Here is a 13,055-nt window from a genome sequence, read left to right as displayed (position 1 = left end):
ACCAGTGAGTCAGAAGAAGCCCTCTGCTGTGGAGCTTGGACAGCCATGGGGTTTTTTCCTGGTTCCGTGGAGTGCTCAGCTCTGACCATGTCCCCTCTCTGTGTCTCAGTTTCCCCAACTCTGCTCTGGCGAAGGAGAGGACCACCGCATTTCCAGTGTGTGCTGAGTGGACCATGCACCGTGGTTCACAAATCTCCCCTCTTTTGCTCCTCAAATGATTACTGGTCCACTTTTCCAATGAGAAACTTGATTCTGATTGGTGAGGCTCATAGAAGTACCACCTTCCTACCAGGAAGGGAGCCAGTGGGAGCCAAGGGATGGATATTCCTTGATCCAGGAAAAGCTCAATGAACTCATTCACTAGATTGACTACTGTGCTGTGTGAGGTATATAGGTTCCAGATACAGACTACCTGGGTTTGAACCCCAGCTGGGTGACCTTGGACAGGTGACTTAACTTCTCTGGACTCCAGTTTCCTCATCTATAAAACGGGCTTAATAATTGGTCTTATAAGGTTGTGAAGATGAAATGATCAAAGGTATGCAAAGCACCCAGACAGTGCCTGGGATTAGTAAGAGCTGTGTTAAGTAGTCACTGTTAATACTATAACTATTTAAAACTTGAGTTGTCATAATTCATTCATAAATTTTCTAGACCAGTGAATTTTAGCTAGTGTACCACAAGAATTTTTAAAACATGCAATACCTGACTTGAGTCAGGGTCACTGACCTCTTTTCCCTTTGACTGTCAAATAAAAAAAATGACAACAAAATTATGCCTAATTGTTTTGTAAGATCGGCAAAAAATATATTTTTTGGTGTGCCGCAGAATTTTAGTAACTAGTTTACGGGTGCCATGAGATGGAAAAGTTTGAAAATCACTGTTCTAGACAATTCTGCACTTAACTAATTCCAATTTTGTACTTTTCCGTTTTGTATACAGGACCCAGAAAATGTCCCTTTTACATCTCATATAATTTCTTAGGTCCTTGAAAAGAATAATTCTCTGCCCCCACAGCACCTGTAACCATGGCCAATTTAATAGCTCTCCCTAGAGCAGCTTTTCCCACAGTGGGCTTCCCACAGGAGACCCCCCCCCCAGCCCCCCAGGAAGAGAAGCCTATGTTTCTTAGCATATCAAAGGCTCTGAAAAGTTCTGCAGCAAAACACTGTGTTGAACAATGTTTGCTACAGCCATTCCCAATCTTGTTTGGTCACAGAGCCTCCTGTATCTCTGCTCAACACCTGATAACATCTGCAGAACACACGTTGGGAGATGCCCCCTCACTTCCTTGTTTCTAGGAAATGGCACACAAGACTGAGCTGTGATAATTCCCCTCACACAGATAAGTGGTTCCCAAGAACAGAAATCATCTCCAGTCACATAGCGCTTCACCACTCAGCGGGTCCCCTGCGTTCTCACCTTCACTGTCTGATTCAGTCCCCACGGCAGCTGGGGAGCTCAGTAAGTGTCAATATCCCCATCTTACAGATGAGGAAATTGAGGTTCACGGAGGTTAAGTGGCCACACAGCCAGTAAGTGGCAGATCCGGGAGACAAACCCACAGCTTCTGATTCTAACCCTCACATTATTTCTTCTGCACATTAATAGGAAAAATAAAAATAGATCCTATTCTGTGAGGATCAATCTTCTCCGGTGATATGCTTTTAAAAATCTAAAGTTTTTTATTCCCCCAATAACATGGACTATGTTAAACACTTAAAATCTCTAGTAGCGTTCTTCTGATTACTAAAGGCATCCGTTCTTTTGGCATATAAGACTTTTCAAACATTTTGAGTTTGAAAACGAGAAACTCCATAATCTCACCCAAGAGGTAACCTAGGTTAACAGCTGGACAAATACTCTTCCAGATCTGCATGGCCCAGCAAGTTAGCCATTAGCCACACATGGCCATTGCAATTAAAATGAAACAATTAAAAATTCAGTCCCTCAGTTACACATGTTGTGGCCCTGAGTTGGCACATTTCAAGTCCTGAGTATTGACATGCAGCAAGTGGCTCCAGTCCTGGGCAGAATGGATATAAACTGTTTCCATCATCACAGGAAGTTCTATGGGCCAGAGCTCCTCTAGACTCTTCCTAGACACATCCCGACATATGTGCACAATGATTATGAATATTCTTGATGAGGTTCCTCGATATGTGATAAGTCTCTGTGTGGCCTCACCCATGGGGGGAAGACAGCCTCCACAGGCAGAAACCAGACACTCAGAAGAACAGTCTGGAAGGCAATGCACTGAATGACAGCGGTTTCCCCTGGGTGTTGAGATAACAGACTAATTTTAAACTTCCCAGGTGAGCTCCAACATAAATGCAGGTTGTGGCAGGGATGTTGTGGATTCAAGTTTTCCCTAATGTTCTTGCTTTTCTGAAATCTCCAAGGTCTGATCTTGCCCAAGGCTTAACTTAGTATTAGTATTATTATTATTTTTTTAAGTTGCGAACTCATGAAGAATGGAAGCCTGTACAAGTCAAAGAAATAAAGGCCAAAGAGAGAAAGGCAGACAGAGGTTTCCTTGCTGGCCCAGGGCCCCTCCAGCCTAGCTTCCTGAGCATATGAGCCGTGCAATCATACAGACACCCTGGCTTAGAAGAGCCCTGTGCTTGATTTAATGTTCTGCAGTCCCTGTCCTGAAATTCTTAATTCTTTTTGAACAAGGGGCCCTGCATTTGCCTTTTGCACTATGCTTTGAAAATTGTGTCATGGGCACTGGTCCTGGGATTCTCCCCAGGATAGGTCTCGTTTGACTGCTCTGAACCACCGCGCTGTCCTCGTCAGACCACAGGCGTGCTCATCCATGGAGCACTCTACGTGCCTGAGAACAAGTATGCTTCGGTGGCTCAGATGTGTGTCTAGAGAATGATAAAAATAGGGCTTGCGAACGGGTGCAGGAGGGCTCCTGTGGTCTCTGTTCACACACATACACGCACTCAAGGCGCACGTCAACACTGGCCTATTTCAGAGAGCGGCACAGTGCATCATGGGAGTCTCTGCCCCACATCACTGCTCAGCTTGGATCCTGCCTGGACCCCCACTGCCTTGAAGGCCGCGATCAACTTCTAGGCCTGGCCCACCTCCTCCACGTCCTCTTCCATACCTCTGCCACACCATTCCCTCTGTGGGGACCACCAATGTTTCTTCCTTCTCAGATATACCTATTCTAGACCCACATCAGATTCCATCCTTTCGGGGAAGCCTTCTGGAAGTATTTGATAAGGGCCTGAAAGTGCTTTGGTGGCGTACCGGAGAATATGAATCACCTTGCCTGGAGGCATCAGGGAGGGCTCCATGGAAGTGGTGAGCCTGGACCTTAAAGAAGAAGAGATGTCTGCCAGGTAGAAGGGAGAATTTTGTTGGGCTGGTTTGGATGTCAGAATAGACCCTGGCTAAATCTGAGTTTTGCCTTTTATTGCATGAGTTATTTCCCTTTGCTGAGCCTCAGTCCTCCCATCTATAAAATGGGGATATTAACAATCACACCTACTACATGGATTATTGTAGAGATTTAGTGAAATGAGATTCATTTGCAAAGGAGCCACCACAATGCCTGGTAACTCATCAACAAATGTGGTTTCCTTCTCCCTCCCTCACTGCCTTTTCTCTTCTTAAATATTAGTTTTAGCAGGTCACCTCATCACTCTGAGTCTATTTGTTAATTCACCCCTGCATTGGAGCTAGTGATGCCAGCACACAGAACTATGCTGAGGGTCTCAGGGGGAAACAGGAGCATTTGTAGATGTTCCAGAAGGCTGATTCTACATTGATAGAAAGAGCACACACCAGAGGGGTGTTAGCCTCTCTCACTGGGGCGAACTTTTTTCACAGGTCGCTATAATGTCAGCTCCAGGAGGGGGGACCTTTGTTGGTTTTGTTTGTTCCTGAATCCCCAGCACGTAGAACAGTGTGTGTTGTGGCATGCAGTCGGTGCTCAATAAATGTTTATTGAATGGTCAGCAACACCAACTGGCCCATATCACACCCCAAGCCCTGAGCACTGGGAATGTGAGAATCCTGGGAGACTGTCTCCAGATTGGACCACAGTGCAAGCCACAAGCATTTCCTGAGCACCTGCCGTGTGCTCTGCTCTGTGCAGCCCAGGGCAGACCCTGGCTCCACAGCTCAATACGGCAGGGCCGGGGAGTAAGACGGAAGACACAGCAACTTGGGAAGAGGCAGGGAGAGGAGGGGTGGCCAGCAGGGCTGCAGTCTGCTGGACGGGAGGCCCAGCTCACCTGCTCCTGGGAGGGTGGGGCTGCTTCTTCCTCTTTCTTTCTTTGAAAAATAAAAGTTTTCTGCCTAAATCCACAAGCCATACATGTTCAGTGTTTAAAGGTTTGGAAAACACAGTCACCAAAAGAATTAGAAATAAGGCATTGGTGCACTGTGTAGCATTAACTAGGACATTTTAGTGGTTTCCTTCCATCGTTTTTGTTAGGTGGCCTTGTTCTACCCCCCCCCCCCCCCCGGAAGGGATATGGCTGCTTGTAGAGAAGGACCAGGCTCTCCCCTGGGCCTCTTACCACCTCTAACATGGGGCTCCATACTCCAACCATTCTGGACTAGACCCATCTTTCTAAGGTACGAGGGAGTACAGAGCTCTCCCTGTGGGAGAGGAGTCAGCAGGTCTAGCCTCCTGTCCCACTTTCTCCATGGGGAAAAGGTCTGACCTCTGCCCCTGCTTCCTCCATGGGCGGGCGGAGGTCTGGCCTCCTGCCCCTGCATCCTCCATGGGCCGGGGCAGAACTCAGGTTCACGGAGGGAGGGCTGAAGGAAAACCCTCAGGGAGGGGGCACTCCTTGGGGCTGTGGAGTGTTGGTTTGCGGCCACTGGGCACCCAGGCAAGTTGAGCGTGGGGCAGGAGCATGGCTCCCTCTTCACCCTTTCCATTTCACCCCCTTGTCCATTTCAGCATCAGGTTTCTCTTCCTTTAGTACCAGCCGCCTTTCCCCTCCTAACAAAGGTGAGCAGATCAGGTGGACTCAAGGGCGGTAAAGCACACATGACTAGAAAGGCCCCGCATTTAAAAAAAAAGCCCCGATGGGCAACGCTTCAGTCCAAAGGGGCTGAGTGCTCCTGGAGGTATTTTAGTCACCATGTCACCGTGAAGGATGGTTTTTTTTTTGGGGGGGGGGAGCTGACTTTGTTCACCTCTGCAAGTCATAAGTTATGGTGTCCGCCCTCTCCGCCCACACACAAGTCTGAGCCTTTTGCCAAAAACACTTTTCCCAGACGCAGAAGAAACCCCAAAGAGGAACCTAAACCTTCACGCTGCTGCACCGATTGGACGACTGGACGCAAGAGCGCAGGCTCTCACCCGCGAGCGTTTCAAAGAAAAAGCCAGACGGTGAAGGGGGAAGTGAAGGGAGAAGCTGGAAACCTCTGGGACTGGTTAGTCGTTGGTTCATTCATTCATTCGTCCATTCATCCCCCCTTTCCTCCAGTCACTTAGCAAGAAACAGCTCCTGCTCCCCAGGGTGGCCCTCCTGACAAGTGGGAGGTGAGGGGTGCATGAGGGCCGGAGGGGGGCACTCTGAGGCCTGGGGGAGGGACGGGGAGGGCCCTGGGGAGGCTCACCAGAGGGCCTGGGCTCTGGGAGCGTAGAGGCAGGTTTCTCACCCTCCCCACTCTGCTCAGAGTCAGCCTCTTCTACCCCCAGAAGGGAGACCATAAAATAGTCATTCTTAATAGTAAATATAGCATTTCCTACTGTGCAGGGCCCTCCTGTACTGACATTTAATGTCCATTATCACATTAAATCCACCCAAGTTTTGAGGTAGGTACTTTTTGTTCTCCCCATTTAACAGATGAGAAAACTGAGCTCAGGGAAGGGACGCACTCTAAGGCCACACAGTGAGAAAGTGGTGGGGCCTGGGTCTCATAAAGGCATTTCCTGTCCCTCTACCCCAAAGAGTGCCCTCTTCTTCACCCCCATCTCCAGAACCCATTGACAAAGGGCATGACAGTCCCTCCAGAGTCTCCCTTGGGCCCACCAGGGGGTCAGTGTTGAAGAGGGAGCAGGGGGGCTGAGACAAGGGAACGTTTGCTAAGTGGCAAGTGGCCACACTGGAGGCATGAGCACTCCCAATGTGCCAGGGCCATCCATGTTCGGGGCCTCAGGGTGGGTCACACTCACTCTGTGCAGCCACCCATGGAGGTCAGTGCTCCTAGCCTCACCTTATAGAGGAGGAAACAGACTCCAAGAGGTGAATTAACATGCTGGGTCCCCAGGTATAAACAGCTTAAGTCTGGTCTGGCCCCCCCAACCATGTGCAAAGCTGAGAAAAGTCAGTTCTCCTGCGGCCAAATTTGTTATCACAAGCACACCCCTGTTTGGAACCCAGAACCTCTCCAGAAGTTGCTCACTGTTCCTGAGTCTCGTGACTTTTCAAGGTGTGACTGAGGCTCACTCCCAGCCCCAGTCCCCCAGTTCCTAAGCCCTGCTGTGTCCAGCTGCTTCCTCCAGGAGGCGCCACTTCGAGGCTGGTGATGGGGGCCCGGGTCCCAAATCCCCGCGAGGGCTGAGCCCCGCCTCCCTCCCCTCCATTTTCACCAGAGAAGATGAACTGGGCACGAAGGTGGGAAGGACTGGCTGGGACCCAGGCTGGCCCTGAGACGGCAGCTCAGCGGAGGCCAGGGCTCCCTGGTGGCTGCAGGTGGTACTGGGGAGACTCCCTGTGTCAGGGCCCTTGAGGTCAGTCTTAAAGACTGGGTGAGACTCTCCAGCCACTCTGGGTGGTAGATTTGAGGAAGGGTCTGCAGATGAGGTACCCTCAGTCCCCAGGAGGCAGAAATAAGAGCTGGTGTGTCAGCTGCCCCACGGCCCAAGCCTCAGTTACCCCATCGGTGGAAGAGTCTGGACTGGGTGGAGTCAGGGGACAGTGCTATCTCCCAGCCTCTCAGAGGGTCAGGTTTGTAGGCCCAGTTGTTCAGGGGCATCCACCCCCTGGCCCCTCTCCTCTCCGTAAGCTCCCCCACCCCCTCAGGTAACTGAGCAAGCCTCAGCTTTGATGCGGCCACCTCAAGGCCGCACTGTCAATGGGCCCTCTATGTGACCAGTGGGGCCGCTGGCCGTAGTGGGTGCGGTGAGGCCTGGACACACAGTCCCACTGTGTGGGGCCAGCGCATGCCCGCCCAGACCCTGTGGCCGGTGGGGGGCTCCCAGGAATGCCCTTCCAGCCTGGGGAGCACTTTGGACAGGCAGGGTGGTCTGGGAAGACGGGTGTGTGCAGGGCGGCCTCAGGAGCGGCCATCAAAGGGGCCCGGCAGAGGTGGCGCCAGGCGAGCGCCATAGTGGTCGCGGGGATGGCTGGCGAACAGTCCATTCATCTCCCGGGGCTGGCGGGGGAGGGGTGGCCGCCACGCCCACGCCGCTCAGGGTGACCAACCGTGCTGAGGTGCTTGGGACTTGAGACTTTTGGTATTAGAACTGAGAGAATCCTCTGCTATGGGGCACTGCCCACAGCTTAGGAAAGGACACAGTGGCTGACCCCTCTGGTCTGGGTAGCTTCCTTCCTGTCCAGTGACCTCTGAGTCAGACCACGCCAGCGAGACCTGCCTGGGGTCCTTTTGTCTACCCCCCTCCACACACGCCTGCCTCATGCCTCAGAGGCCATTGTCCATTTCTCCCAGGCGTCTTCAGGGGAGGAGCTGCTGGCCAGCTACCCAGCCCTGGGGCCAGACGGTCCCAGTCATCAGCCAGTGCCCTCACCCTGCATAGCGCCCTCCGGCCACCCCAGGGGGCGCCCAGAGTCATCCTTCCTGGCCTCCACACCTCTGCCAGGCCCTTCCCTCGGCCTGGACGTCCTTTCCCCCACGGCCACCTCCTCACTCTGCCACACTCGGCTGAGTGTCACTTCTCCAGGGGACTCTTTTCCCTGCCCCAAGCAGGTCCATACCCCTCTCTGACCTCCAGCCCCGGTTCCCCCCTCATCACACGTACGACACCCCAGTGCGGTTTTCAGTGTGCCCGTCTCTCCACCGGCTCATGAGCTGTTTAAGGGCGGAGAGCCTGGCCCAGTCAGTCACCCTGGTCCCTGAGCCCCCCGCGCAAGGCCAGGCTCATAGTCATGGAAATATTTACTGAGCACTTAGCCTGGGCCAGCAGGCCTGCTTGTTTAATTCTTTCCAGAGCCCCATGAGGTTAGTGTCATCATCACCCCCATTTTACAGATGGAGAAACAGAGGCACAGAGAGGTGAGGTGACTTGCCCCAGGCTACAGAGCTAGTGAAAGGCAGAGGCGAGACTTGAACCTGGAGAGTTTGATTCCAGAGCCCAAGCTTGAGTCTCAACACTCTACTCCTTGATAAGCTTTTGAGGAATTAATGAATAAATGAAAACCTTTGCTTCCTCAGGGTCTTCTAAAGTCTGCATGTGGCAGTTGAGGGCCATTTTCTCTGGTTCTCTCTCCTGGGGAGCGTACTTTTGCCTGCAGGGGTGAATTTAGGGGTGCTGTGAGGGGGACCTGCTGGGATGGGTCCCCCTCGGGGATGCAGAGAAGAGCCTCACCGGCTTCAGGACAAATGTGCTGGCCTCCCTGGGGCTGTGGGTGGGCGCTGAGGCATCCTAAGGCCAGTTGCCTGTACTGTACTTGTCAGAGGGGCAACCTGGGCCCAAAGAGAGGAGGGGACGTGCCCATAGTTGTGCAGTATGGCTGAGCCACAGCCGTTAGGTCTCAGCTTCCCCATCTGCCAATGAGAAGACTGGGTACCCCGTGTCCTGCCTGGGAGAGCCCCAGGAGCAGAGATGGGAGGAGGGTGCAGTGCTGAGTCCCCAGGGGGCCCCTTTGCCCTCTCATGCCATCCATCTCCATGTTTGGAATTCTGCCGTCGGTCTGCCCGCTCTTGGGGTTAAGCATTGCTCTCTCCTTGTCTCCTCACCTACAGCAGGGTGGAATCGCATGCCCCTCCACCCTCTTCCCAAACCTCTTCTCCACAGTGAACAGAGAGGAGTTCTGGTCCTTGGCTCAAAATGAATAATGCCCCCTACTCTCCTAAGGCAGAGAAACCCAGAAGAGGGGTGGTGAGAGAGCAATTCTTGGATGTTACTCCCAAGAAGTCAGACTCTTCAGAGGACCCAGGGTTCTGCCTTACTGCTTCAGGGAGGCCCCTGAGCAGGCCCCTTGTTACTAGTTGGGTGGAGATGCCTGAAGGCAAGAGAAAGAGTAAGATGCTTCAGCATCACCCTGCCTTTGCCAGTGCAAACCAAAGAGCAGTCATCTCCCTTTGGTCTATGGGGACACAGGCAGTAGGCGCTTGGTGCTGGTGCTGGTGACCACCATGGGTGGGTGGGTAGGTGGGTGGAGGGGGGATAGTGAAGATAGTGAAGGCCACACTGGGGGCTGGGCCATGTCCAGGGGCATCAAATCTTACTCACTCGTTTTCTTTTACCTATGAAAGAATGGCAGCATAGAGATGTCAAGTGACTCAGGTGGAGTCACACAGCACAGAGATGGCAGAGTCAGGCAGAGTACAGGGCTCCTGGTTAGTGGTATCCAAACCTGCCCAGGCTGTGCTTCAGAATCACCTTCGGGGAACTTTCCAAACCACAGGGGCCCAGGCACCAAACCCAAGAGATTCTGATTCCACAGTTAGAGGTGAGAATTGGGAATCTAGCTCTAAGGGTAATGATGTCCCAGACCCACTGGCCCCGTCGCCTTCTGCTGAGGGACTGGAGTTTCTGCCAGACTGATGGCAGAATTCAGGGGGTCCTTGAACTTGGGCAGGAAATGCACAGACGACTTCTTTCCTTTCACTGACCTCTAACCGAAATGTAGCATCTTTTTCCACGGTGATTTTGTCACAATGGAAATCACACATATTCTCCAGTCTCATTAGGGTTGTCACAGATGATCTTGAAATACTGCTTATGCTCATAACACATCACCACAATTGCTGGGCTGCTGTGAGATCTTCTCACTCACTGTGCTACTCAAGAGCCAGCCACATGGTCACGATCTCACAACTTTGCTTTTTGACAGTTTGCGAACTACATTTCCAAAGATTTGGTTTTCTCTGTAGTCCTATGGATTTTGTTTTACGCTTATAAAAATGTGATTCTGAGAAGGAGTGCATGGACTTCCTGAGACACCAGAAAGGTCTGTGGACCAGAACGGGTTAAGGACCCTGCGTGGGGCAGTGTGGCGCTGAGTTCTGCAGGACCGAGAGCTTGGATGTCTGTGGGGACAGAACGGGCAGCTGCAGCCCTGTGAGCCTCCGGAGACAATCCGGGACACAGATCCCCTGAAGGGAGCTGAGAGGGGAACATGGGGAGGAGACTTGGGCAGGAGAGAAAGCACCTACAGGGTGGACAGACTTCTCCATGGAATTACAGGGAGGGCCTCCGACCCCAGAACCCAGGCCTACCAGGCAGGCACGTCAGTGACCTGATCCACCCTGGGTCAGCCTGCTCTGCCCAGTGGCCCCCCGTCTCTGGGCACACACTGGGCCCCAGCCCCCTGGCTCTCCTCTCCCTCTCCCCCCGTGGCGCCGTCTGCCATCTCCCGGGCTGCACAGCCTCAGGAGCCCATCCTCGGTGGGCCGCCCCTGCAGTCCTGTCTCCCAGTGTTCCTTTGTTTTAAACTCTATATTTCTTCATTTTGCTCATGGAGAGAGAAATACCAGATTACAAAGACCCAGCAAATGGTTTTTATAAACTCTTATTTTCTTGCCACAGAACTGCCTTTAATTAGCTCCAAGGACTACAAAGGGAACAGCGTTATAATAAGAGCCCTGAAAAGAAAGAGCCCACGGCTCTGGGCTCCTGAACTGGGGGCTGCTTCTGTCACCAGCCAGGTTTGGTGGGAGTGTCCCCGCTGCAGGGACAGCAGGCCTCCCTTTCCCCCACTCAGTCCTCGTCTGCCCCCACACAGCCTGCCTCAGCTTTCCTCCAGGGAGAAGAGACAGTGCTGCCGTCAGGCAAGCCCTTTGGGCAATAAGCCCCCAAGTGTGCCTTGGTCCCTGCCCAGAGCCAGTGTTAGCCAGCAGCAGGACAGGCAGATAGGCAGAAGGGCAGACGACAGTCAGACTGACTTCAGTGTCTCAGCTGGGTAATGGCCACACCAGTCCCCTGAGTCCTGTCTGTTCGGGAGGAGAGCTGGTCCCCATGTCCAGCCCAGAGGCACTGCCCTCAGACGTAATCCACTCTTAGCCTCAGATCATCAGCATGTCACAGCTAGAGTGGCCTCTGTTTGGGGCACAGAGAGGTTAAGTAAATTATCTAAGGGCACTCAGCAAAGCAGCACCTGAGATGGGACTCAAGCTCAGGGACTCTTGACCCCCATCTCAGGTGTATCAGGCCCATCAGGGCTCCCGCGGGGGGAAAGGAAGGAAGGCAGTAGGGGGTTGTCTGAGGTTACAGCACATCAACCCCACAGATCAGAAAGTCAGACAGTCTCCCCCTGAGTTCCAGACTCAATCAGAGGCTCAAAGTTGGGGTTCCTGGGCCCCTACCCTTGTGGAGGGACCAAGCCCAGACCTCTGAGTCCTTTTCGGCTGTGAATGGAGGCAAAAGCTGCCCAGAAGCACTTTCTTGTCCCCTGTAACCAACTTCACAAACCTTCCCGAGCCCCCCCCCCCCCAACACACACACCCATCCAGTTTCAGTGCCGTCCAGAGCTACACAAGTTCTGCAAAAAAGCCTATAGCCTCCTTCTCGGCTTGGCTCGCTGCTTCCCTCACCCCAGGGGTCATCGGGGAACCCGTGTGTGTGTGTGGGGGGGGGGGGGAGGATCTCAGGAGGGCCTCGGGAAGGGGCAGCGTTGCTGCCGCCCGCTCCATGGCTCTCAGAAACTGACCCGGCTCTGGGAGAACTAAGTGTCTCCTTGAGTCCACTGTTTGCCTGAGCCCAGGTGGACGGTCCAAGCACTCCAGGAGGGCCAGGGGCTGGGGCTGCAGGGCCTAGGAGCCCCGTTAGTGAGGCAGGAAGCCACAGGTCACAGGGACACCCCCCCAAATTTGTCTACCCCAGGACCCTCTGCAATCTGCTCTTTGAGGTCTTGAGGTATTCATTGCCTCCCCCCCCCCCCCCCACGCCCGCCACTGTCCCCACCAGCTGAGGGTAAAGTCCACTTCGCTCCAGGAGACCACAGAGCCCACCAGCCCCTCTTCCCAGCTCAGGCTCTCAGAGGCCAGCGGACTTGGGTAGACAGGCTGTGCCCTCGAAGGCAGCCAGGGTAGTCGGTGGAGGGACGCGGTCTGGGGCCCGGCCACAGCTCCCCGCCCGAAAGGACAGCAGTTACTCACCGCGGATGAAGGTCGGCGTGTAGGTCGGGAAGGAGTCGAAGATGCTGTTTGATGCCATGCCCCGCTCTGTGGAAGGCGAGAGTGCGGTCCTTCAGGGGGGTGGGTCGGGGTTGACTTGGTTGGCTGTTGCTTTATTTTTTCCTAGCTACTTTTCAAAATAAAGGGGTAGTGGTGGTGTTGCTTTTTGGGCTTTTTTTGGTTGGGTTTTTTTTTTTTTTTTTTTGGTGTTTTGTCTCTCTTCACCGCCCCCCCTCTACGGCTACAAAAAAGAAAAAGGGAAAGAACGCGAGAGTGTGTGTGAGTGAGAGAGAAAAAAAATCCCCAAGGAAAGTAAGTTTCTGTTTGTACCCAAGAATTTGGATTCTTGGTCCCACAGGAATGTCTAGCCACAAATTTTCAACAGAAGCGTATGCAGAGTGTATCATTAGATGGCGGGAAGGGGCCTTCGGCAGCCAGGGCGGAAGAGCTCGCAGGGCAACGAGAGCAAAGCCAGGCCAGCATCAGCGCCACGGGGAATGAATGAATGAGGCTCACCCCCGACGGAGCCCAGGCTCCAGTGGGTGCGAGGGTGGCCCGGGGGTGGGGAGGACCAGGAGCCAACCAGCTCCCGCGCAGGGCCCTGAAGGCAGCGGAGGGCCTGGCCTTGTGGTTCTGTGGTTGAGGGACCAGGCCTTCACAGTGTCAACCCAACCTCAGCTCACAGGATGCGAGAAGCCAGATCGCGGCCTTGGCCCATTGGCTGGGCTGCGGTCACCTGGGCTGTGATGTCACGCCTCTTAGATGATCGTGTGGCT

At 53.5% G+C, this 13,055-nt stretch overlaps 1 protein-coding gene across 2 annotated transcripts in view; it reads right to left on the bottom strand.

The window, feature by feature from the left end:
* Nucleotides 1-12,753, bottom strand: part of RUNX3 (RUNX family transcription factor 3) — a 60,863-nt gene extending 48,110 nt beyond the window's left edge. For both annotated transcript variants that reach the window (XM_066270071.1, XM_066270072.1), the window contains exon 1: nucleotides 12,262-12,753. In XM_066270071.1, coding sequence (XP_066126168.1) covers nucleotides 12,262-12,319 — 58 coding nt within the window. In that variant the 5' untranslated portion in view covers nucleotides 12,320-12,753. The remainder of the gene's footprint in view (nucleotides 1-12,261) is intronic.
* Between the last annotated feature and the right edge of the window lie 302 nt (nucleotides 12,754-13,055).

The sequence above is a fragment of the Saccopteryx bilineata genome, chromosome 3 (genome assembly GCF_036850765.1).
Source record: "Saccopteryx bilineata isolate mSacBil1 chromosome 3, mSacBil1_pri_phased_curated, whole genome shotgun sequence".
Classification (NCBI taxonomy): Eukaryota; Metazoa; Chordata; class Mammalia; order Chiroptera; family Emballonuridae; genus Saccopteryx; species Saccopteryx bilineata.
Note: the sequence above shows the minus strand (reverse complement) of the source record. Positions and strands in the feature narration are given on the sequence as shown.